The sequence below is a fragment of the Microcaecilia unicolor genome, chromosome 13, assembly GCF_901765095.1.
Source record: "Microcaecilia unicolor chromosome 13, aMicUni1.1, whole genome shotgun sequence".
In the NCBI taxonomy this organism is placed as follows: Eukaryota; Metazoa; Chordata; class Amphibia; order Gymnophiona; family Siphonopidae; genus Microcaecilia; species Microcaecilia unicolor.
In genome coordinates this window covers 62303588-62328686 of record NC_044043.1, presented here as the reverse complement: position 1 = coordinate 62328686, position 25099 = coordinate 62303588, and the positions used below count along the sequence as shown (strand labels likewise).

At 42.6% G+C, this 25099-nt stretch overlaps 1 protein-coding gene across 2 annotated transcripts in view; it reads right to left on the bottom strand.

Annotated features, from left to right (window-relative positions):
- SCARF1 (scavenger receptor class F member 1) overlaps positions 1–25099 on the bottom strand; it is a 64984-nt gene that overhangs the window by 13620 nt on the left and 26265 nt on the right. For both annotated transcript variants that reach the window (XM_030222600.1, XM_030222601.1), the window contains 5 exons: positions 23067–23285; positions 22028–22156; positions 18137–18240; positions 12524–12638; positions 2469–2584 (listed from right to left, as the gene is read on the bottom strand). In XM_030222600.1, coding sequence (XP_030078460.1) covers positions 2469–2584; positions 12524–12638; positions 18137–18240; positions 22028–22156; positions 23067–23285 — 683 coding nt within the window. The remainder of the gene's footprint in view (positions 1–2468; positions 2585–12523; positions 12639–18136; positions 18241–22027; positions 22157–23066; positions 23286–25099) is intronic.

The window sequence follows — 25099 nt, the reverse complement described above, 5'->3', positions numbered from 1 at the left end:
GTGGCAAATAACATTAGAAGAACTCTTAATTTGATTTGGGGAGCGCAGACAAGGGGGGATCCCATGACACTTCTCACAATAGATGCGGAAAAGGCATTTGATAGAGTGGAATGGGATTACCTATGGGAAGTAATGCTAGAAATGGGACTAGGAAGACCTTTCGTGGGGTGGGTGAAAGGGCTATATGAGCAGCCAGTAGCAAGAATTAAGGTCAACGGGGGATGGTCAGACATATTTAATATACAAAGAGGAACTAGACAGGGGTGCCCCCTCTCCCCGTTATTATTTGCTATCTCTATTGAGCCTTTAGCTCAACAAATTCGGGAGCATAAAGAAGTGAAAGGAGTTCGGATGGGAGGGCAAGAACACAAGTTAGCCCTATTCGCAGATGATCTATTATTCTATATAGGCTCCCCGGGGAATACCCTACCAGTGCTTACTAGAGAGTTAAACATGTTTGGAAGAATGTCCGGGTTTAAAGTAAATATTGACAAATCGGAACTCATGGGGATAATAGTAACAGAGCAAGAGGTGGAACAAATGAAAAGATCCGGGTTCCGTTGGACCGACAGAAGTTTTCGGTACCTAGGTATACATATCCCAAGTGATCTAAATACACTATATCAGTTAAATTATGTACCACTAATAGCGGCAATCAGGAGAGATTTAGCTCACTGGAAGAAAGGATGGTTGTCGTGGTGGGGCCGCATAGCGGCGGTAAAGATGAATATATTACCAAGGTTGCTCTTCCTCTTTCAGACTTTACCAGTCGCGGTTCCTAAGAGGGAGTTACAGAAAATACAAGCAGAGGTGGGGGAATTTGTTTGGGGAGGGCACCCAGCTCGACTATCAAAGAAAATAATGTGGAAGACGGTAGAACAGGGAGGAAGGGGCATGCCAAATATTAGCTGGTATTATTGGGCGGCACAACTCAGGCAAATTGGGGTATGGAGTAGTGTGGACTTGTCGCCCGTAACGAGATTTGAGCAGATTTTTGTTCAGGAGGGCAATCTGGATGCATTGCTATGGGGTTCGGCCCCGGATAACATGTATAGATCTTTGACCCTGAACCCATTTATTTCCCACTTACTTACAATATGGGGGAAACTTAAGAAGAACATGAGGGGTACGCAGGCCCGTTCCACCTATGCCTGGATAACTCAAGAACCAGGATTCCCTGGTGGGCGGGAGAATAAGACATTTACAAGGTGGTTCGATAAGGGGTTGATAAGATTTCGAGAACTAATGGAAGAGGGGAACCTTAAGAGCTTTGAAAAGTTGCAACAAGAATACAATCTCCCACAGACTGACCTATATGCATACTTACAAGTAAAGAATTACATGAGCAAGGAAAAGTGGTTTAAAGATAAAGGGTTGGAGGGCGAGAAGTTTGAAAATTTATGGGGAAGAATAGGAGAGGGTGGGAAAGGAATCACAAAGCTATATGAACATATAAGGGGCCCTGAGATGGTAAAGCTTCCCTATATGAAGGCTTGGGAACAAGATCTTAAAATGGAAATAAATGAGGGACAATGGAGGAAAATATGCAAAGAGGTGAAAAAGGCATCAGTGTGTGTCCTCATTAAAGAAAATGCCTATAAGGTCTTGAGTCGCTGGTATTTCACTCCAGACCGAATAAAAGCTATGTATCCAAATGCCTCGGATACCTGCTGGAGGTGTGAGGAGGGGAAAGGAACATATTTCCATATTTGGTGGGAATGCCCGAAGATACAGATATACTGGGAGTTAGTTACTGGTTATATATCACTAGCGGTAGGATTTCAATATTCCTGTGAACCCCTATGGTGTTTATTAGGCTTGGGAAAAAAAGGAGGGAAGAAATGGCAAAATAGAATTATACGAATGGGCCTGGCGGCAGCAAAAACAACCATAGCATTGAAATGGAAGCAGAAGCTGGGCCCTACAGGGCAAGATTGGAAGGGCAAACTTCAGTTAATGACGAGGTTGGGAAAATTAACGGATAGACGTAAGGGTCATTACAATCCGGAAGCAGAAGAGTGGTTGCACTTAGCAGAAATTTGGAAAGATGATTAAAGGAGCAATACACTTGGAGTACAAGATGAGGACGGGGAAGGGAGGGGGGAGGGAGAGTGGGGAGGTTGGAGGGAGGGGGATCGAGAGCTCAGGGGGGGTGGGAGGGGGGGACAAAGAAGAGGAGGGGTTTAATTAAAAAAAAAAAAAAAAAAAAAAAAATTGGATTGTGATATTGCACAAATGTTGTTTTTCTTTTTTGAAATTTTCAAGGAGTATTTTACTCCAGATGTTGTTACTCTGAAGTGTTAATAAAAAACTTTTATAAATAAAAAAAAAAAAAAAAAGGAAATGCACGTCTGCACATACTTTTTTCATAGGCAATTTTTAAAGTGAAAGTGTAATGTCACTTTGAAAATTGGTGTAAAGTCTATGCTCTCTCAATGCATGCATTTCTCAAGTAACTTTACTTGTACCTGTGACCCAGGAAAGTTTGGAGCTGTCCAGAGGAATACATGGTAATGCAGAACTCAGGTTTGCCAGCACTCCCTGAACATGATGCTTTGCTCTGGATAGTGGACCACTATTTTCTCTACAAGAAAGCAAACAGAAATATTTATACTGCACAAACCTGCAAAATAAATGGAAGCCAGCCTTAGTCTATGCACGTACACACACCAAGAGACCTCTTCCATCTCTGCCCTTATGACATAATAAAATTATCCCACTTACGAGATTTGGTATTTCTATACTCATTCATTTTACTTGTCATGAAATGTGCATCAGTAACTGAAAAATAAAACCCAGTAAAATGAATCAGGGGAAGATGCAGTTTATGCCTTATTCATGCTCATATAATAAAATGCAAAGTACAAACCATAGGCCTTTTTTGCTCTACAGAATCCCAAGAGCATTTTCCATCAGCTCAGAACTGGAAGCTTAATATTCTTATGGTTCTAAAACCAAGATCCTTCACCAAGAACTGAATGAGAATTTTGGCTTCTATCTGTTAATTCCTGCTCTGTTAGTTCTTCACTCTAGGATATTCTCAAAACTAGGCTCACAATCAACAGGAAACCTTACATCTCAGTGGAGGGAAAAGTAATGGAAACGCTGTCGTCCAGTGGGTTGCAAGATCTGAGGTAAGATGGTCTTTTCCATACACTTAGTTCATATTTCAGCGCCTAAATCTACGCGCATCCATTTACACCAATGAAAACTTGGTGTAAATCCCTGCGCGTAGATTTAGAAGCGCTAAGCCATATTCTATAACTAGGTGCGTAAATTTTGGAATGCCCACGAAATGCCCATTTCCCCACCCATAACCATGCCCCTTTTTGCCTGCATGTGTTAGAGGTTTGGCGCACTTCATTACAGAATACGCTTAGTGAGTTGTGTGCCTTCATTCTAATTATTGCTTGTTAAGTGCTGTTATCGGTGCTCATTAACTTGTTAAGCTTGTTAAATTATGTGCATTGTTATAGAATCTGCGCCAACTTTGGTGCCGATCTTTTAGGCGCACTATATAGAATCTGGGGGTAAGTGCCTATTTTGAACGTGTCCATATTTTAGACACCATTTACAGAATCTGGCCCTTAGCATATGCGAATGCGCTAGCTTGACAATGCTTCCATACCCATTCCCTGCCCTTGACATCAGGGGCGTAGCCAGACCTCGCTGGGAGGGGGGTCCAGAGCCCAAGGTGGGGGCACTGTTTAGCCGCCCCCCCCTGAGCCACCGCCACCACCACATTGGATCCCCTGCCGGCCTGCCGACGATCCCCTTGAAACCCCCTCCCGCCACCAACCCTCCCCCCGCCCCGCTGCCGCATCGGATACCTTGTTTGCTGGCGGGGGTCCCCAAACCCCGCCAGCCAAAGAGAGTCTTCTTCAGCGCCAGAGTAGTGCCTTCGTTCAACTAAGTTCCTGGTGTGATCAGCTGTTTCTGACGCCTTATGTCCTGCACCATGCATGTAGCCCCGTGCAGGATGTAAGGCGTCAGAAACAGCTGATCCCACACCAGGAACTTAGTTGAATGAAGGCGCTACTCTGGCGCTGAAGAAGACTCTCTTCGGCTGGCGGGGTTCGGGGACCCCGCCAGCAAACAAGGTATCTGATGCGCCAGCGGGGCGGGTGGCGACGGCGGGGGAGGGTTGGTGGCAGGAGGGGGGCTCAAGGGGATCGTCAGCAGGGAGGCCAGGGCCTAATCTATGGGGGCCAGGCCCCCTCAGGCCCCACATAGCTACGCCACTGCTTGACATGCCCCTTGTGAAATAAAACACCCAATCAGAGTATGCTGACAGACAAATTACTGCGAAACACTTTAGCATGCTTTGCGGTAAGTCTTTTTTCCTGCATTAAGCATGCATAAACACTTTACGTGGTTTAGTTTAGTAAAAGGGCCTTAAAGCTAGGAGCATAGATTCTTTGACTATCATGCCCATAATTCTTAACCCACTTAGAGCCTGAGGTGGTAAACCTTCTTTAATTGTTTTAAATTACATTTGCAAGTCATTTAATTCAATGGGACTCCATGAGGTGTACAACAGTATGAATATAAATAATATTAAGTAATATACATTTCAAAAAATTGTACCCAATGATAGAAACAGAGAAAAATGTAGGCAGATAAAGACCATATGGCCTATCCAATGCCCATCCATGCTATCTACTCTCCCTACACTCCCTTGGAGTGTTTTCATCTCCACCAGGGGTGTATCTGCGTGGGGCCACAGGGGCCTGGGCCCCCGCAGATTTCGCCCTGGACCCCCCTACCGCCGTCAACCCTCCCACGCTGCCGCTTGCCGCCTTTAAAGATATTTCTTCAGCTGGCGGGGGACCCCAACCCCCGCCAGCTGACCCGATGTCTTTAAAGTTCTTCTTCGGCCTCCGTGGCCGTGCTGTAGTTGATAGCTGTTCAATCCAGTTCGGCGTGGTGTGGTCCGGAGGATAAACCCAAACAAATATTTTAGCCTGACTCCTTTGCAGATGGGCCTCTCCAAGGCCATATTTCAAGTGGCTGAAACAATGGGCTGGAGACAATTGTCGTAGACCTCACTTAAACCAAAATGGCCATTCTTTACCAGGATCCAGGAATAGCCTGAGAAAATCATTAATTATAGTAAAACTCTAGGCATTTAATATAGTCCTTTTAAGGCAGCATCCACCTTTATGTTTTTGAAATTCTTAAGATCGGATACACCCATGATACAGAAAGCAGTTTGCTTACACAGGACAGAAGAGTTCATCCAAAGTACAGATGACCAGACCTCTTTACCTTCCTTAGGCAAGTTCACCACTCTGATAATTATTCTCAGAATTAGGATAAACACATTCCCAGAAAATCAAATCTTGGATATTAGAGTGAAGGACTTAGACTCTCCTCTATAACAGTCCCTAAAGGAAGGAGAATTTGGAGCACTGGGTGACAACTTTATTATTATTTATTATTAGCATTTGTATAGCGCTACCAGACACATGCAGCGCTGAACACCTGATACAGAGAGACAGTCCCCGCTCAATAGAGCTTACAATCTAAAAATACAGACAGACAAGACAAGGGCGAGGGAAGTACTGGGTGAGAAGGAACAAGGGGAGGGCAATTGAGTAGTGGCTAGGAGCCAAAAGCAGTGGTGAAAAGGTGGTTTTTCAGCATAGATTTGAAAACAGGTAGAGATGGAGCTAGACGTACCGGCTCAGGAAGTCCATTCCAGGCATAAGGTGCCACGAAGGAAAAGGAACGAAGCCTGGAGTTAGCAGTGGAGGAGAAGGGGGACGACAAGAGAGATTTGTCCAGTGAGCGGAGATCACGGGGAGGAATGTAGGGAGAGATGAGAGTGGAGAGGTAATGGGGGGCTGCAGAATGGATGCATTTAAAGGTCAGTAAGAGAAGTTTGAACTGTATGCTGAAGCGGACAGGGAGCCAGTGAAGTGACTTGAGGAGTGGGCTAGTGTGGGTATAACGATTTTGGCGGAAAATAAGTCGTGCTGCAGAATTTTGGACAGACTGGAGAGGAGAGAGATGGCTGAGCGGAAGACCAGTGAGAAGCAAATTGCAATATTCCAGTCTGGATTCCAATATCTGCCTCATTAAAACTAATGCAAAACATCCCTGAAACAGCCTCATCTCAGTCAGAAGGCAGACATTATTCAGCTGAATATGAAGCTGGAGAAGGCTGAATTTCTCTTAAACCTAGGCTGAGGAAGCTGGATCCTGCAAAATGTAATTAGTGCTAGCTTCAAATCTCTTTGGGGCTGTTTGCTGCGGCAAAACGTGGTCTTAGCGCATCTTTGCATGGGTTTCCCTGTACACTTAGGCAATTTTGAGCGCAGCCTTAAAATGGCTGATTCTTTGTATTAATGGCCATGCGCTAATGTTGCCATTAAAATAACTTCCACGTATGCACATACCACCACCCATTTAGAAGGCAGTAAGGGCTCATGCTTTAATCCTGCAGTGCCTGCACTAACCGGTTAGCACATGGATGGTAAATGTAGCTGCACTAACTGATTAGTGTAGGAATGTCCACTCTTCCCAACACGCCCCCTCCAAAATATATATATATATATATATATATATATATATATATATATATATATATATATATAGTGAGGAGGCAGGAAACTACAAGGTCCAGAATGCATTGCAGCAGGAAGGGAAGCAGAGTCAGGGGAAGGACTCTAGGCAGGAGAGTGAGAAGCCAGGAGTTGATTGGAAAATTGAACCAGGTGTGAGAGGTTTTCAGGCAGCTTTATTAAGACAATGGTGGAAAGCTGGAGGGGGGAGATGGAAGCACTGGGGAAGTGCTCTGCCGAAAAGGTGACTGCTGCACTACCCTCTGAGAAGGAAAAGTAAATGCTTTTGTTTGGCTGTTTAAACTGTGAAAGTTTGAGGGACTGCTTTAAGTCTGAAACGGGTTTAATTAGAAGACTCTGAGTAAATGCCTTTTGTTATGTTTGAGTTGAAGAAGAAATAAGCCATGAAGCTTATAAGCCTTTGGTTATAAGAAGCCTGGTGTTGATGAATATTTGTGAAAGGAGAAGAGGAGGCAGATAACTCCCCTGTGTGTGAGGCAGAGTCCTGGTGAACCATGAAGAAGTGTAGAGCCCAGCAGTGATTGTGTGTGAAGGAAACTAAGCAGGATCAGCCCTGGCTGGGTCCTGGAAGGGTGACCAGCTCACAATATATATTTTTTAGCCTTTGCTAAAATGGCTCTTGTTTATTAGGGTTTTGCTCATGTTTTATTTCAGTAGCAGCATAAGGTGCATTGCATTTAGTTACACCTTGTCCTTAGAGGGCTCACAATCTACATTTGCACCTGAGGCAATAGAGGGTTAAGTGACTTGCTACTCTAACCATTAGGTTACTCCTCCATTCCAGCCAGTCGTAGCTGGTCCAAACCCAGAATAGAGTCATTGGCTGTCATGATTATTCTTGCTCCTAGTTTCTGGAGCCCAGTGCAACTCAGTCATGATTTCTCTCATCTGAAGTTTAAGACAGGGCTAGAAATCTTGGGGCTAATATTCAGCAGGACTTATCCAGGTAGGAGAGGTTCCTACCTGGCTTAGCTGCTCAATGGGTCATCTTTGGATTTTCAGCAACACCTAGATAGCACCGCTGAAAATCCAGCCTGACCACCTCAACCCTATGCAGATAGTGCCAGGGTAGTGCAAGGGCAGAGCTAAGACAGAGCTGGAAGTTATTCAGGTACCACAGATGTTCAGCACTGGTAATTGAATAACTCTCTGGGCATTTAGGTCCTGACAATAGCTGGCTAGATATCGGTGATGAATATCAGCGATACTTGGATAGCTTCCAGCAGCCACCAAATGGCTGGAGGCTCAGTGCCAGAGTTACAGTCCAGCACTGAATAGTTAGGTTTAGATAAAACTCTGGCAGCTAGCATTTATTATGTGGTATTATTTATGGGTTATTTTACTATTACGCTTTTTATTTTTCTTTGTGATAATGTATACCACTTTGATGTTGCTGATGATAGGCAGTCTATCAGTCACATCAGAGACTGGGCCTATGCACACTACGGGAGGAGAGAGCAGGAAGAATTTATTTTCCCAGTGTAGATTCTGACTCCTAGTTACGGAAACCAGGAAGAAGCCTTTCCCTTTACAGCCACTTTCTATCCAGGATGAGTAGGGGTTGCAATTCTGGCAGCTAGGCAACAACTGTGGTAGTCCCCTCCAGTAACAGAAGGTCACACAAGTGCCACCTAAGACTTCCAAGCATGGAATAAGAAAAAAATAAAAGTTCAGTGGTCACCACTAAGTTAGGCCTCAAGAAGCCCCCGGCTACACATCTCTATAGCTCACAGGGGCTGGGCTGCTTCATCATCGGCCCAAAAACCCCTAAACTGTAATCTCTAAACCACAGTTTTCTTTACTCTTTTTTTTTTTTTTTTTTTTTTTTTTCTTTTGTATATCTAAGAAAACTTAACAAAATATTCTAAAGACTCAAACTAGAAGCTACTTAGTTTATTCAGATCTGGTCCTTATTGTAATGGAGCCTTATCAACGCTTATCTTTACGAGAAAAACATGTATTGAATATACGTCAATTGAGTGTGTACTATTTTTGATCTCCTCAACACTCTAGATAGTTGGTTAATATTGAAATAAGAGGAGACTTCCTTTATGTTGTAATTGCCACTAAGTTAGACCATAGTGCCCTGTCTCCCAATAGATTGGTCTACTTGTCCTACAAAGTCTCATGACAGGAGGCAGTCACAAAAGAGTTGATACAATGAAGGCACTAGTGAGCTCCTTTTGAGATGGATAGGTGGTCAAATGCTTGGCAGTTCCAATTCAGTGAAAAGAAAAGTAGAGTCATGCATCTGGGGTGCAGAAATCTGAGGGAGCAATACACAGTGGGAGGTGAAAAGCTGATGTGCACAATGTAGAAGCAAGATCTTAGTGTGATCATGTCTAATGATGTCAAGGTAGCAAAAGGTCATGTTAAATTTGGTGGATGCTCAGTTGCACAGGGAGTGGCATAACCAGCAGATAATGCCTCTGTATAGGCAGTTGATGAGTCCTCCTCTGGAGTGTTGTGTTCCGTTCTGGAACCTGGGAATAGAATGTCATGGTGACTGCTGGCACAGTGAAGAAGAAAGAGAGGCAATGCTGGCCTAACATCCTGGTTCCACTTCAGGATCCCTGTTCCTCTCTTACTGTCCATATAGTAACATAGTAAATGATGGCAGAAAAAGACCTGCACGGTCCATCCAGTCTGCCCAACAAGATAAACTCATATGTGCTACTTTTTGTGTATACCTTACCTTGATTTGTACCTGTCCTTTTCAGGTCACAGACCGTGTAAGTCTGCCCAGCACTGTCCCCGCCTCCCGTCACCGGCTCTGGCACAGACCGTATAAGTCTGCCCAGCACTATCCCCGCCTCCCGCCACCGGCTCTGCCACCCAATCTCAGCTAAGCTCCTTAGGATCCATTCCTTCTGAACAGGATTCCTTTATGTTTATCCCACGCGTGGTTGAATTCTGTTACCGTTTTCATTTCCACCACCTCCCGCGGGAGGGCATTCCAAGCATCCACTACTCTCTCCGTGAAAAAATACTTCCTGACATTTTTCTTGAGTCTGCCCCCCTTCAATCTCATTTCATGTCCTCTCGTTCTACCGCCTTCGCACCTCCGGAAAAGGTTCGTTTGTGGATTTATACTTTTCAAATATTTGAACGTCTGTATCATATCACCCCTGTTTTTCCTTTCTTCCAGAATATACATGTTCAGGTCATCAAGTCTCTCCTCATACGTCTTGTAACACAAATCCCTTACCATTCTCGTAGCTTTTCTTTGCACCGCTTCAATTCTTTTTACATCCTTCGCAAGGTACAGCCTCCAAAACTGAACACAATACTCTAGGTGGGGCCTCACCAACGACTTATACAGGGGCATCAACACCTCCTTTCTTCTGCTGGTCACAGCTCTCTCTATACAGCCTAACAACCTTCTAGCTATGGCCACCGCCTTGTCACACTGTTTCGTCGCCTTCAGATCCTCAGATATTATCACCCCAAGATCCCTCTCCTCCTCCGTACCTATCAGATTCTCCCCGCCTAACACATACGTCTCCCGAGGATTTCTATTCCCTAAGAGCATCACTTTGCATTTCTTCGCATTGAATTTTAATTGCCAAACCTTAGACCATTCTTCTAGCTTCCTCAGATCCTTTTTCATGTTTTCCACTCCCTCCCGGGTGTCCACTCTGTTACAGATCTTAGTATCATCCGCAAATAGGCAAACTTTACCTTCTAACCCTTCGGCAATGTCACTCACAAATATATTGAACAGAATCGGTCCCAGCACCGATCCTTGAGGCACACCACTACTCACCTTTCCCTCCTCCGAGCGAATTCCATTCACCACCACCCTCTGGCTTCTGTCCGTCAACCAGTTCCTAATCCAGTTCACCACTTCGGGTCCTATCTTCAGCCCATCCAGGTTATTTAAGAGCCTCCTGTGGGGATCCGTGTCAAAAGCTTTGCTAAAATCTAAGTAAATTACGTCTATAGCTCGTCCCTGATTCAATTCTCCTGTCACCCAATCAAAGAATTCAATGAGATTCGTTTGGCACAATTTCCCTTTGGTAAAACCATGTTGTCTCGGATCTTGCAACTTATTGGCTTCCAGGAAATTCACTATCCTTTCCTTTAGCATCGTTTCCATTACTTTTCCAATAACTGAAGTGAGACTTACCGGCCTGTAGTTTCCAGCTTCTTCCCTATCACTACTCTTGTGAAGAGAGACCACCTCCGCCGTTCTCCAATCCCTTGGAACCTCTCCCGTCTGCAAGGATATATTAAACAAATCTTTAAGAGGACCCGCCAGAACCTCTCTGAGCTCCCTCAATATCCTGGGGTGGATCCCATCCGGTCCCATGGCTTTGTCCACCTTTAGCTTTTCAAGCTGTTCATACACACAGATGACCAAAGGGTTTTGGCTTATCCTCCGGCAACCACTATGGCTTAGTTCCCTCAGTACTTTCACCAAGTTACTGAGATCGTCTCCGAATAGCCACTTGCCCCAAAATGGTAGTTTAACTAGATGCAACTTTGATGCGATATCTGCTGCTCACTGCCTCAACCAGTTTTTCCGATGTGCTGTCACAGTCAGAGATACTACAGGCACTAACCCATAACATGTCAAATTATCTTTCATCAAGTAAGCGAACCCCACTTCCAGCTGGGCGTTATGGCACCCGTCTTGTGTTGCAGACTGCTGTTGTTACTTCAGGCTTGCTCTTGCCATGACTGAGCTGCACAGTTGTCACTTGAAGGCCCACAGAAGTCACTTCAATGGTTTGTTTCAGCTAGAGTTCTAGCTTCCTATCCTATAGGTCTTTTAGAGCAATGCCCCTTTCTAGCAGAATGGTGGTCATCTTAGTCATCGCCGTAACCAGGGAGCACACTCTGGGAAGCTGCAATTTATCTTTCTCCAGAATCAACAGGCAAAGGTGAGGTGTCTTCTATCTCAGTCGATTCATAAAGAATTGCATATCCCTTATAAATGTTTACCAGTAGCAGCACTAGCAGGTACTATGGAGAAGAGAGGGGGGAGGATTCAGGGAAATGCCCAGGAGGGAGCCTGGAATTGGAAGAAGATGCCTGAAAGCAATGAGCGAAGGGATAAGGTTTTCTAAATTCCTGGACAAGGGACCCTTTTACTAAGCTACTAATTGATTTACTAATGAGTGCTTACCGAAGGTTTAAAAACCACTACCGCAGAGTGCGCTCAGGCATCCTGCAGTAGTTTTTGGATCAGCGTGTGCGTCCCGTATGCTGAAGAATACTTTTTAATTTTTAGTGCCGGGGGCATATTTAGGGGCAGAGAGTAGGTGTGTTCTGCACTATTCGGTTGGTGCAGCTACATTGCTGCGTGACGATTGGCTAGTGATTAGAGCAAGAGCCCTTATCGCCTAGAAAATAGGTATCGGTAAGTGCTCCCGTGGTAATGGCCACACGCTGATGGGGAAACTAGAGGAAATGGAAAATGCAGCCATTTTATAGCTGCACTAAAAGTGGCCTTATCATGTGGGAAAACCCTGCCCTGGGGCTATCATAGGCTACTTTTCAGCACAGCTTAGTTAAAGGACCCCAAAGTAAAACAGATCCAACAAAAAGAGCAAAAAAAGTGACAAAATAATAATTTTCCCTGGCTCCTAAAAACTGTTGGCTGATTCTAAGTTTTCTAAATATTTTTCCAACCCTGATCATTAGACTTCTTGGAGCATGTGAGATTTCTCTCTGGCACTGCTAAATCTTATTTGTTATCTTTCTGAATAGTATCTAGATATTTTTTTGTGTGTGTTTTGTTGTGCTTTGTCTTTGAGCTTTTGGAAAGACAGTTATTAATGTGCTAAATAAAACAAGCCTTTTGCAGTGCTGTGAAATCCAATAAGGATTTGTATTTCTGCACATGCATTTTTCCTGGAACATCTGCACTGTTCTTTCCCGGCAGGAGTGCTTCCATCAGTTCATGCTTTCTGTGCCTGTGTAGAGGTTACCTGTCTTTTGTATCTACTGGATGGGTTCCGCAACAGCAGCAGCATGTAATACAAAGCAGCAGTCCAAGGGCAGGAATGAGGATACCTGCGATCAGAGCTCCCTGCTGCTCCCATCCTAAAGAGGAAACATCAGAAAGAACCAAGATGAGAAACTTTAGTTGATACTAAGATGCACAACATGACTCTTTTTTTTTAAGATAGTTTACTAAACTGTGTTAGCAGATCCTGGGGATGATTTCCCAATCTGGCTATTCATTTGCACTACTGTATCATGCAATTAGATGGTATTTTTAACATTAATTTTGACCTTGCTTCTTTTCTGTCCTGCTCAGTTGAAGCCAGGCGAAGCATGCTCAGTGTGGTCCTTTGGGAAATTTCTATCATGGGCCCTGGCTCTGACCATCTGAATGTCACTCCCATCTAGGTTGCCATAATGATATGTAAAGCCCACCAACAGAAGACGAATTAACAATATCAATGTCTCTGGTAACATCCGATGAGTTGCACACAAACCAGGACTAAAACCACCAAAATTATATGAAATACTTAATGTCACAGCTCACACCAGTATAAACTCATACATCTATTTTTTTTGTATAGAGAACCCTCAGATATCTTCCACTATTCATGCAGACAATAATGCTGCTATAAAGTGGTATAGCACTTCTTTCATCGGGTTACTCTTAAGAATTTTTTTGGGAGACTCTTTATTTTCATTTGCTTCCCAACACCACAGTGCTATAATAATCACATTAACTTTAAAAAATATATATATATACTTGGTGAAAAGCTGTGCACTTATCTCGCCTCACTGGAAAATACTAATTTTCAATGTTCATCACACGCCTTCCCCTGGAACCGCCCGACTCCGCAGGTTTCAATTGCTTTCTTCAGGGACAAGGGTTAAGGCTAAGGAGTTCTCTTCTTCCTTAGTCACCAAAAGCAAATGCGAGACTCCCATCTAGTACCCAGCCCAGGACTATACTGAGCTGGAATTATGCTTTGTATGACATGCCCCCTGGTGCCCCTACTCCACCCACTGCACTATGGCCAAGCAGAGGAGACACTTTTGCCTCCTGTATGGCTGAACTGCTTGCACAGAACTTGGTATGGCCCTGCCCCAACCAACCTGTGGAGTGGAGGTCCTGAAGTGGGAACCTGGGATCTTCTGGATGGTAATTTAAAGCACTTACTAATCTGAATCACCGCCCCTATGTGGTTGGGCGTTTAGATCAGTGGTAGTTTTCTTGGGGGAAAAAAGTACTAGGCCAGCCTCTACTTCTATTCCAGTTGCAATGGGAAAAAGGAGGTTGTTCCAAGTAAGCAACCTAGTAACCAGGCAGAAAACCACCACTGTTCTAGATCTAACAAAAATGTGCTCCAGTCTCTATCATGATATCCCAGACACCATGAACCACTTGCCATGTGCTGGTATGGGTATGGACAGTACCATCAGGTAAACTTTTCTAAACATGTATTTATTTCAGTTTGTTTATTTCACCCTTACAAACAAGTCAGCTCTGGGCAATGTACAATTTTTACAGAAATAAACAAAACCAGATTAACATAACATAACCATTCAACAACCATCAAACATACTTCTATACAAACCCCCAGAAGCTCCCCTTAGGTAACCAGAGAATTCCAGAGAAGCAGGTTAAAGAAATTTACAAACAACAATAGTAACATTTTCAAAGTGAAATTGAGTGGTATATCTTGCAAATCATTGTTAAAACTATGCAATGTTTACATTTTATTGAAGAGAAGACCACATGTTTTTGTGAGCAGGGATAGGAATGAGACCTTTGTATCTCTGAGATGTATCAATATCCAGCTCCAATAATACCTATTACTGCCTTATTGTGTTTATAAACATCTTATTTTAAAATGCCAAAAGAGCATTTTCCATGGATCAACTCTTTCTATAATGTTGGGATAACAATACCAGGAAGAATCTTGGGTAATTCATCTTTCCTGCAGTTTTACATTTCCTTATAAACAGTGCCTCAAGTATTGGAATGATTCCTCAGCAGCCAATTGTCATCAAGGACTGTTTCTTTTAAATTTAAGTATTCCAGAGTTTTATGATTAATAACCCCAGATAAGAAATGCTCAGAATTCAACTGCAGAACATCTTGCAGAGTCTTAGACATGTATTAAAGGTCCTGTAACATATTGTACACTTTAAAATCTTGCACAGATTTTAAAACTTAAAGCAGATAGTAATTTGGGTTTTTCTCCTAGCCAGGTACAGTCAAAATCTTTGCCCCCCCCCCCCCCCCAACCTTATTGCCTACAGTGCTGGTACAACATGGTAAGCACAGTAAGCATGGTAGGGGACTGCCAACATTTGAGGGTTCCAAAACCTGCTGTAAGCATGTCTCTGCTTCCTTTTGTACTGTCCCTGCCTGCTTGGCTCTTTAGCTTTAAGGCAGGAAGGAACCCCGGTGTAAGTCTGGCAAAACTGGAGACCATGAAACTTGCAGCAGAATTGCTTTCTGCCCAATGAGGCAGCAGAGGCAAACCTAGGGGAGGAGTGGTAGGGGTGCAGGTGCCAACTTTTAGTTTGCAGGAGGGCACCAGAAATTCTGGCGCTAACCCTGATTGCCTATTGCCACCTGCTGAGAACACAGGAAACTTGACCATGTTTCCCAGACATTTTCCTTTTGTTCATAAAGAAAGATATATAAAATCCAGTGGTTAACATTAGTTAAATGTGCAGCAAACAAGGCTGGCTTAACCACTAGGCAGTCACATAGGGCAGAAGATTCTTGGTGAGATTGTAGGGGGAACCAGCAAGACAAACAAGACAATCATCAGCCCATACTTTTTCCGAGGGGGAGGGTAGGAGTCCTGGGCCCATCCACTTGCCTCTGGCCAGCCAGCAACTGGACATACCTTTTTGTAGCTGGTGGGGATCTCTAAGCTCCGCTAGCTGTAGAAATCTGAAGCCGGCCCTGATCCCCTATACTGCGACTGTCAGTGGCCCAAAGGGCTGCCGCTGATGCCGGCACTGCTCCCATGCTCTGTTCCATGATTGCTCAGTGCAGAACACAGCATGCATGTGGTGCCAGCCATGGTTGCTTTAGGGGACTGGGGCTGGCTCTGGTGGAGCTTAGGGTTCCCCATCAGCTAAGGTAATTCTGGAGGGGGAGGGGTGGAGAGGAATAGAGCTCCTAGTGCCTGTCCATAGTTACTGCAGCCTCCTCCCCCCTCCAAAAAATGGTGTTCTGGCTGCAGGCCATTTACCCTTATAAATAGCTATTTACCCAGGAAAACAGCTTTTCAAAAGTGATTGCGGAGTATAATTTTATAAAGTGTGCCTAGATTACAGCCAAAAAAGATTGGGAAGCACTGGCCTAGGCTCTGAACCCACATATAATCTACCTGTTTTATAAAGGCATCTTCAAATTAAGTTATAAATTCGGCAAAAAAAACTTTATATGGGTAAAAACAGTGCAGCTAAACATCACTTACATATTTTTTTTTTTTTTATAATCTTTATTTATTAAATTTTACATTTATATCAATATAACATAAATGTAGGAAATACAGAAAAACTTATTACAAAGCAAGAGAATTACCTGCAAGTTTGAGTCAAAAATATATCTAATTTTTACTTTGTCCACAACATAATGAATCAAGAGCTAGGAAATTCTAACATTAAAGTATTTAAATAAGGGGAAACAGAAAGAAAAAAAAAAAAAAGAGAGAAAAGGAAAAATAATAAATCTCTCTTTCCCCCTTCTTCTCCCCTTCTTCCCCCTCTTTCCCCTTCCTATTTTAACTGAGCAGACGGGAATTACAAACAGCCACAGCCGATTCTAACAGCATTACCTTAATTACGGGTACTATTCCTGGGGTATAACATTCTTTTCCTTTGCTTCAATGAAATCTAGTAATTTCTTAGGGTTAAAAAAAAGGTAGCTCACCAAATTCAAGGTAATACAACATTTACATGGAAATTTCAAAATAAAAGTTCCACCTAATTTTAAAACCCGTGATTTATACATCAAAAATTCCTTTCTTTTCTTCTGAGTGACTCGCGCCAAATCAGGGAAAATTTGTATTCTTTGACCCATGAATAAATCCTTCATATGCCTGAAATATAACCGCAAGATGTTATTGCGGTCAAGTTCAAGTGCGAATGTCACCAGCAATGTAGTGCGTTCGGTAATTAAATCAAGAGAAGACTCCAGGAATTCTGTGAGATTCAATTCCATGGTAGGAGACGTCTGAGGTTTGTCTTTAGGTAATGAAAATGTCCCAGTAATATACTGGGTTCTCGTTATAGGGGGATAACCCTCTTCTGAGAGTCCCAGTATATCTTTGAAATATTTTTACAACATATCCAGTGCATTAATTAAAGGAGATTTGGGGAAATTCAAAAATCTCAAGTTACTCCTCCGTCCATTATTCTCAAGGTATTCCAATTTTCGATCCTGGATTTCTCGTTCCTTAATTAAAGCCTCTGTTAAATTTTGTAATTTCTCAATCTGTCCTTCAATTTTTTGAGTCTTAACTTTCTGCTCTTGAACTTGTTCAGCCATTAATTGATTAGATTTCTTTATATCGATGATTTCATTTTTTAAAGAAGAATTCAGCAGAAGTAGATTGTTATTTACTCCCTGGATAGCATCCCACAATATATTCATTGTAACCACTGCAGGTCTTTTCAAAACTCCAGTACTCACGGCCTCGATCTCCTGGTCAGTTGTAGCAGATCCTCGAAGAGAGTCCTGCATTGCTGTTCCTCTGTCCGGGGTAGATGTGCTCGTGGGTCCTCCCTCAACAACCTCTGTAGAACCAGAATTCTCCAATGGTTCCAGTCGTTGTGACCCCAGGAGCAACAAATCGCTTCCAGGTCGCGGAGGTGCAGTGTGGGAGGGAGGGCTGAGCGTTACTCCCTCAATGCTGCACTCGGCTCTCAACCGGGCCGAGTTCATCAAAGTGGGTGTCCGAGTTCCAGGGACGCCAACCCCAAAAGTGTCCAGAGTCATCTGGCGAGTGGTGGAAATAGTCTGCGGGACCACGGAGGTAGGAACCGCCACCTTTCCTTTTCTCTTCCCCATCGATAGGTTAGAGAAAATTCCACTACAGCAGCGCGTCTGTGGAAAACCTCAGGAGCGGGCTAACCCGACATCCGTTCACGACGCCATCTTGATTCCCTACCCGTTATTCAGAGGATCACTTACATATTTTGTTAAATAAATGTGATACGACTGTCATATAAGGAATAAGAGGAGTCCAACCATGTTTGTTCCTCATACCTTTTCCCACAGTATAATCACAGAGCCAGTTCCATAATGCGCAACTTTATGTGCAAATGAATAGCAAATTATGAAAATCCTATAATCTTTCTCCAATCAAAATTCAAAAGAGTACAATACTTAGCTTGTAAATCATCATTATTAATCAAAACCAGCACGATCACATTTTGAGCCACGCATGTCAGGGTGTTGTACTCTTTAAGAAAAATGCTGTCAACTGTTCAAATGTTTCTACAATTTCTGCTTATACAGCCCCACTAATCGCAGTTTAGAAAAAAAAACATACTAAGCAAAGAAAGCAGCCCCCTAGGAAAGGATTATTTCATTATATTTCATTCCTTACCCCCTTTACAGGCTCCAGAGACAGGGTGGCACCAGCTTTCTGGACAAGAACAGGGAGAAGTGCAGTTCAGCCCAAAGACTCCTTCCGGGCAGGTGTCATTACAGCTGAGGGGATAACAAAAGAGATCCTGGCATTTAAATCCACCCAAACTCATCAGGCTCTCCTCAGAGTTACTGACTTGTTTTTAAACTGGTTATTCATACAGGGGCTTACTGCTCGCAAATCTGGAACTACAGCCTGGTTACCACAGTAGCCAGCTGGTAGTTCCCACCACTTCCAGCGCTACAAGAAATTTTTATTTTTGTAATGCCGGTGTTTACCCAGCGGTAATCAGGCAGTGCTGCGCGCTGCCCGGTTAGCACTAGGTTAGCGCAGGAGCTCTTACCTGTAAGTGCTCCCCCCTGAAACGGCCAAGCGGCAAGTGGCTCACTTGTCACATGGCCATTTCTTTAAAAAAAAAAAAACAAGACAGCCTTTTACCCATTGCAGTAAAACTGGGCCTCAGCACACGTCAAAACCACGTGCTGACGCCAGCGCAGGCCACCTTGTACCACAGCTTGGTAAAAGGACCCCACAAGTAGTAGACACAGTAATACATTTTCAAGCAGGTTGCTCATCCAATCAGGGGTGTAGCCATAGCTGACATTTTTTTTTTTTGGGGGGGGGGGGCTCACAACATGGGGGCACTAGGCATATTGGCGTGAGTAGTGCTTGGCATACTCCTAAATAATGCCTTAGAGTGCACTTGATAACGGATTTCTAAGTAAAACGTCTGCCCTGCCTCAACATAAACATGCCCACTTATGGAAACCTTGGAAGCAATGTCATCTGTAAATGAAGTTGCATTATCTCGTAGCTTAAACTTTACCATTATAGTAGACTTGAGTCTGGTCAACCTTTCAACGCACATCACAGTATCCTGGAAAATAATTACTGCAGTGGCACATATCCTTCAACTTTACTTTATAAGAAATATAAAATACCTTATTAAGCAGTATTAATAAAATAAATCTTCTTGTCCCTTTCTGGCTCCACTGCTTTCTCTCCTTTCTGAAGCTGACATGAACCAGTTCAAGTCCCTGGAGTTCCTGACAGCGTTCCTTCCACCCCCTTCTCCTTATGAAGGAGCAGACAAATAAAGGATTGTCTGCCAAATTACTTTGTGAAGTAACACTAAATCCTGCAAAGAGGCTTCTCAGAGCGTATGTAGCAAGCTTAACAGCTCCAATTCTGAACACACAAATATCAGTAACTGTACCTTTAAAAAGGCAGCAGTGAATACACAGATCTGCAATATGCTTCTGATTGGAAAAGCCAGAAAAATCAGACTCCTATGGATCCATGCACAAATTACATGCCAGCAAAATCTATCACCTTGGTTGCTCACAGAACATAGACTAATCCCCACCAATTACAGAATAAAGGGCCAAAATTAGAAAACCCCGGAAATGGCTTGAGCGGTGGTAACCCAGTGGTAATCGGGCATCACCGCGCGCTGCCTGCTTACCGCCAGGATAGCATGGGAGCCCTTATTGCCACCTCAATGGATGGCGATAAGGGCTCCCTGCTGCATGGCCATGCGGTAAGAGTTCTGTTACTGCATGACCATACGTGTCTGAGGGCTTTTTACCCACTGCGGTAAAAAGGGCCATGGCACCCAGGAAATTTGGTCCCCACAACTAGCACAGAGGCCTTTTTCCACAGCTTGGTAAAAGGACCTCTTAGTGCTTTAAGTGCTTTGCAAATGAGTCCCAGTGACTCCAGCCAACTTATTAGTGGAACATAACCACCCAACGTGTAATTAGACTCTGGAATTCGTTGCCGGAGAACGTGGTACGGGCGGTTAGCTTGACGGAGTTTAAAAACGGGTTAGATAGATTCCTAAAGGACAAGTCCATAGACCGCTATTAAATGGACTTGGAAAAATTCCGCATTTTTAGGTATACCTTGTCTGGAATGTTTTTACGTTTGTGGAGCGTGCCAGGTGCCCTTGACCTGGATTGGCCACTGTCGGTGACAGGATGCTGGGCTAGATGGACCTTTGGTCTTTCCCAGTATGGCACTACTTATGTACTTATGTACTTATAGGAATGGTATGGTCACATTTTCAATATAGTAATACTAGGGCCCAACTAAGGAACAGGATATTTTGTTAGTCTTCACTGGACCAAACTTACTTTCCTTGTGCCATCACCAGTGTCTTAAAAGGTGGAGGATAAAGGTTGTTTTTTTTTAACATTTATATTGCATATTATCCCAAATAAACTCATGTTCAAAGTGGCGTACATTTGAAAATACATTGAGTCAGAATAATAGAATTCAGTTATATCATGGGAGCAAATAGATGGATATGTCTGAAACATTTAGCAAAGTTGAGATTAGTATACATACCCAACTGGGCATTTAAAAGTTTGTCCTTTAATAATGCCAAATGTTCAGGAATCATAGCCATATGTATAAACATACACACACCAGAACAGAAATCTATTTACACATTGCAAAAGTAAATAACAACTTCTACAGAGTACATTCAAAGCTTAATTTTTATTTTCTCATTTTCATCTTCCAAAATTCTAGACAGCAGATGTACATATCAGCAGGACCCAAAGCAGTCCAAAACAAGTAGTCAGAAACAACACAGTTTATAACTAACTGTTCAACCACCCTTAGGATTCACCTTGGGCTTAAAAAGCAAAACCAGGAGATGCATGTAAGTACTGGATAAACAAATTAAAACAAAGTTTAAAGCAAATGCCCTTAATATGTAATACTTGGTAGCAATAATGAAACAGTGATGGAATATGCACATAGCAAACAGCCTGAGCCAATAGATTTATTTTCCACTGAACATAATTAACTTTGTATGAACTTGGTGGCTAACAGTGTGCTGAACTAGACAATGTTGCCACATTCAGACTGACTCTGGACAGAAGTTCTGTATGAAGGAAGCCCTTCCCTCACTATTCAATACCTCTCTGTGAAACAGTAGCAATAAAAAGGAAAGTGCACTTTTATAATATGCCACTGCAATCCACAAAACAAAAGGAGCAAATTCCCACATGTCATTTTTTTATGTAGGCACAGGGAATAAAGATGTTAAATGCTCCTAGGTCTCAACCTAATTAATTATTTCTTTTAATTGTACTTATAAATTGTAAATCAGATCGTTAAGCAGCTAACCCTCCAAATGATACAATGATTTACAATTTAGAACTAATTACTCAATACTTCCTGTGTACATCTGCATGGTTTGAAAATATAAACAAGATCAAATAAAAATGTTACCAATAGACGACAACATGGATAGAGCAGCTCATAGGTTTGCTTGCTTTGTTTTGGGTGAACGGGGATGACTAACAGCTGCGCAGAGCAGAGGGAAAGGGAGACCAACTTAATTGGCTTAAGCTTTTTGACGTCTCCTGTTTGGGCTCCCTATCCTTCTTCAATTTTCTGACTGCTGATAGCTTCAGTAAGCTAAACACACTGTCTTTGGCAGTCCTGGAAGCTCTCCCTCTGTTGCAGTGTTCTGCCTAGGCGGGACAAGAAATTGTAGCAGAGGGAAAGCTTCCAGTGTTTACTTGACTGATACTGCCAGCCCAGAAAATGGAAGGACAGCATTGCAGGGAGCAGGAGGGCAGCCAGTAGTGCCTAAAAACACAGGGACTTGATTGGCCATCAGGCTTGGGGGGGCCTGAGCTTGGAATGGGGGGCCTGAAGCCCCAAGGCCCCCCATAGCTACGCCCTGCATCCAATAAATATTTTTCTGACTTTAGAAGTTAATATAACATGGAAATGTAATAGTCTCCACACACAGCACAGAAATGGTAGGAGTATTTTTTTTGTTTGTTTTAAGGAAGAAGGTTTCATATTTGCAGCTATCAGAAATCTTACCTGGTTCTCCAGTAGCCTGGCGCACACACACATGCTCCGGTCACGTGATCACAGCTGCCGTGCACACAGTCCAGGCAAGTGGACAGACACTGATCTCCAAACTTTCCGGGGGGGCAGGGAGTGTCACATCTGCAGAGGAGGAAAAGGGGCAGCTGAGCAGTGTGAGAAGGCACAGGAGCTTCAGTCTGACGGCCCTTATTATCATTACTGTTATTTTGACATGTGAAGGGGCTGGTCTAGCAATTTTCTCCTGCTTTGATCTTCTACCTTCTGTCTCTTTTCTCGGTCTGAGAAAACCCAGGAGGGTTAATTCTGTGCAAATCAAATATTGTTGAAAATCATCAGTGGCTTCGAGAGAAGGGGGTTTTGATTAGTCTTTGTGACTGAGAGTTAATACAAACTAACAAGCAGCCGTGGGAGCTGAGTTGTATATGCAAACAGAGTTACTTTTACAAAAGTGGTGGTGACTGATGGAAGGAACAATGCATTCCGCAATTCGCACTCGCATACTTGAAACAAAGGATGGAATCTTCATCCTGATAAAGGCTAATTCAAACAAACCTTCATTGCTTCTATTGTCGAGAGCTGATGACTAATAATGATCGTTGGTTTAAAACAAAGCTAACATTATAAAGGAACAGTCAAGATAAGTAGACTGGTGTAATTTGTATCAACATGCAAGTTTTGGATGTATAGATAATTGGGGCAGTCACAGCAATTATCTCAACATAAGAGATTATTTTATAATTAGTGTAATTTTGATATGTGAATAAAGAAAGTTCAGTAAGCATGAATTTAATCATAATATGGATATCTTGACAACCAAAAGATTGGGTTGAGAACTGCCGATCTAAAGGCGTAAATTTGGCATAAAAATCTATGGCTAATAGAAGGGGGCAGCTTATACTGTACACCTAGGAGGCCTGATTAGGATTTAAAGGTAGAAATAACCTGATTTTAAATTTCAATGTGTAGAGATAAATCTTTGACAAGTATCCAAGCCATATTCTCTTATCGCCCTAGAAGAAAAATGTCTGACCTGGGTCCCAGCCTTCCAGGATCACAGGATAAGCAGTGCCCGCTCTCTGGAAGGCATGCCTCCCCATGGCGGCAGCGTGGGCAGGGCTCTTGACAATCTTTCCCATAGTACCCAGATGAGCATTTCTGATCACAGCGTGTGCCATTCCAGCCCAGGGCACATCTCATACAGGAACCATCCACTGGTGAACAAGGCTGCCCTCCCTGGCAGTGTCCACAGCTGTATAGTCAGAAGCAAAGAGCAGCAATAAGATTAGATTGTGTGGCATCAGTTTTCACCTAACATGATTATTCATTTATTTAGTTAGTTAGTTTAACATAAAACTTACAGTGTTGTTAACAGCATAGCAAAAATAAAATGCCCAAACATAAGCATAAATGCAATCAATGAGATAAACTTGGAAATGGCAAATTTAAACCTAAGAATAGGACTAACGGGAAACAGTATCAAAGATATACACATTCAACAGCTCTGCAATCATAAGAGAAATAGGATAAATGTCAGTACAATGCAAACAATACCATAATAGACAGCATGGAAGAACATTCAAATAACAGTACAATGTCAATATAATACCAGTGAAACACCTAATAAGCAGCACATTAGAACATTCAAATAACATAGATATGATGCTAATGCTTTTCTTTGTAGCTGAGGGGCCAAGTGCAGATATATAGGTTGGGGACAAGATGGGTCAATTGGGATAAATAGATGGGTGGCTAAACTATGCTCATGATAAATGCAAATATAACCAAAGTCCCAAAAGAATAGTGAAAAAATATTCTTTGGAGGTAATTTTGAACACAGCGCCTATGTCAAAGCTCTTGCCTATCTGAAGCTCAGTTTACAAAGTCAGCATCAATGCCTATGTACCTTTATAAAATAGTGAAGAAATAACACGGTTATGGGTCAAGGGATGTTGGTAAAGGTGAAGGCTGACCAAACTGACAGACAAGACTGTAGTTAGAATGGTATGTGCTCAGGAGTTTAGGAAACAGAACATGAGGTAATAGACAGAATAGCAGGGAGTTTCTGGCTGTACAACACAAGAGAAATAGATGATGAGTGAAAAGAACGAATTAATCTCTCATGAAAGGGCTTTGCATATACTAGGTAAAAGAGAAACAGTATATAAGTAGCTGCATGATTAGTAAATGTTTGAGACAGTTTTCAGCCAATACTTTTGTATAAGCAAACTACTCCTATGAGAAAAATTATATAAATTCTGTATACTCTATTCGTAAATCAATAAATAAATTGCTTTTCTCATAAGTGTGCGGCCTTGGCTTTTATTATTCCAACTTTTGATGAGATATGCATGAACATTGGGATGGTGGTAAAAAGACCAAAATAACAATAGGCCCCCCAGAACCAGATCACAGAAATTCTCACAGACCAATTTTTGCTACTTTGAAGAAGATGTAAACAGGTGCCTGTACTTTCTGCTTGTACATGAGTATTTTATAAAACAACTAGAGTCCCTCCCCTACTCATAAAATCTAATCAGCTGAAAATAGACTGAGAAGGAGATGTGGCCATGACAAACCTTTTAATATATTTCAAAAAAAAAGTATAAAGTTATCATTAAAACAAAACAAAACACAGACACAAACAATTCTGCTCTGACTTAGATACCGACCTCCCATCCTTCTCTTCTCCATCTCTCCTTAATTTTATCCCTCCTTACCCCTTTTCTCCCAATTCATACTATCCTATCCTGTTTACCCTCTCTTATCCTAATCATACATTATCAAGCTCAACTTATCATACACTACCAAGCCCAACTTTACAATGTTTCACTATTGATTTTGAAATTTCTATTATATAAAACTTTGTATTTCAAATTACTATGTAAGCCGCATTGAGCCTGCATTGTGTGGGAAAGTGCAGGGTACAAATGTAATAAATAAATAAATAAGAACGTAACTAAGATCAGACCAAAAGAGGTAATGACACAAGATCTGGTTCTGAACGTGACCTAATACAGAAGGTATATAACCCTGATTCTATATAGTGCACCACAACTTAGGTGC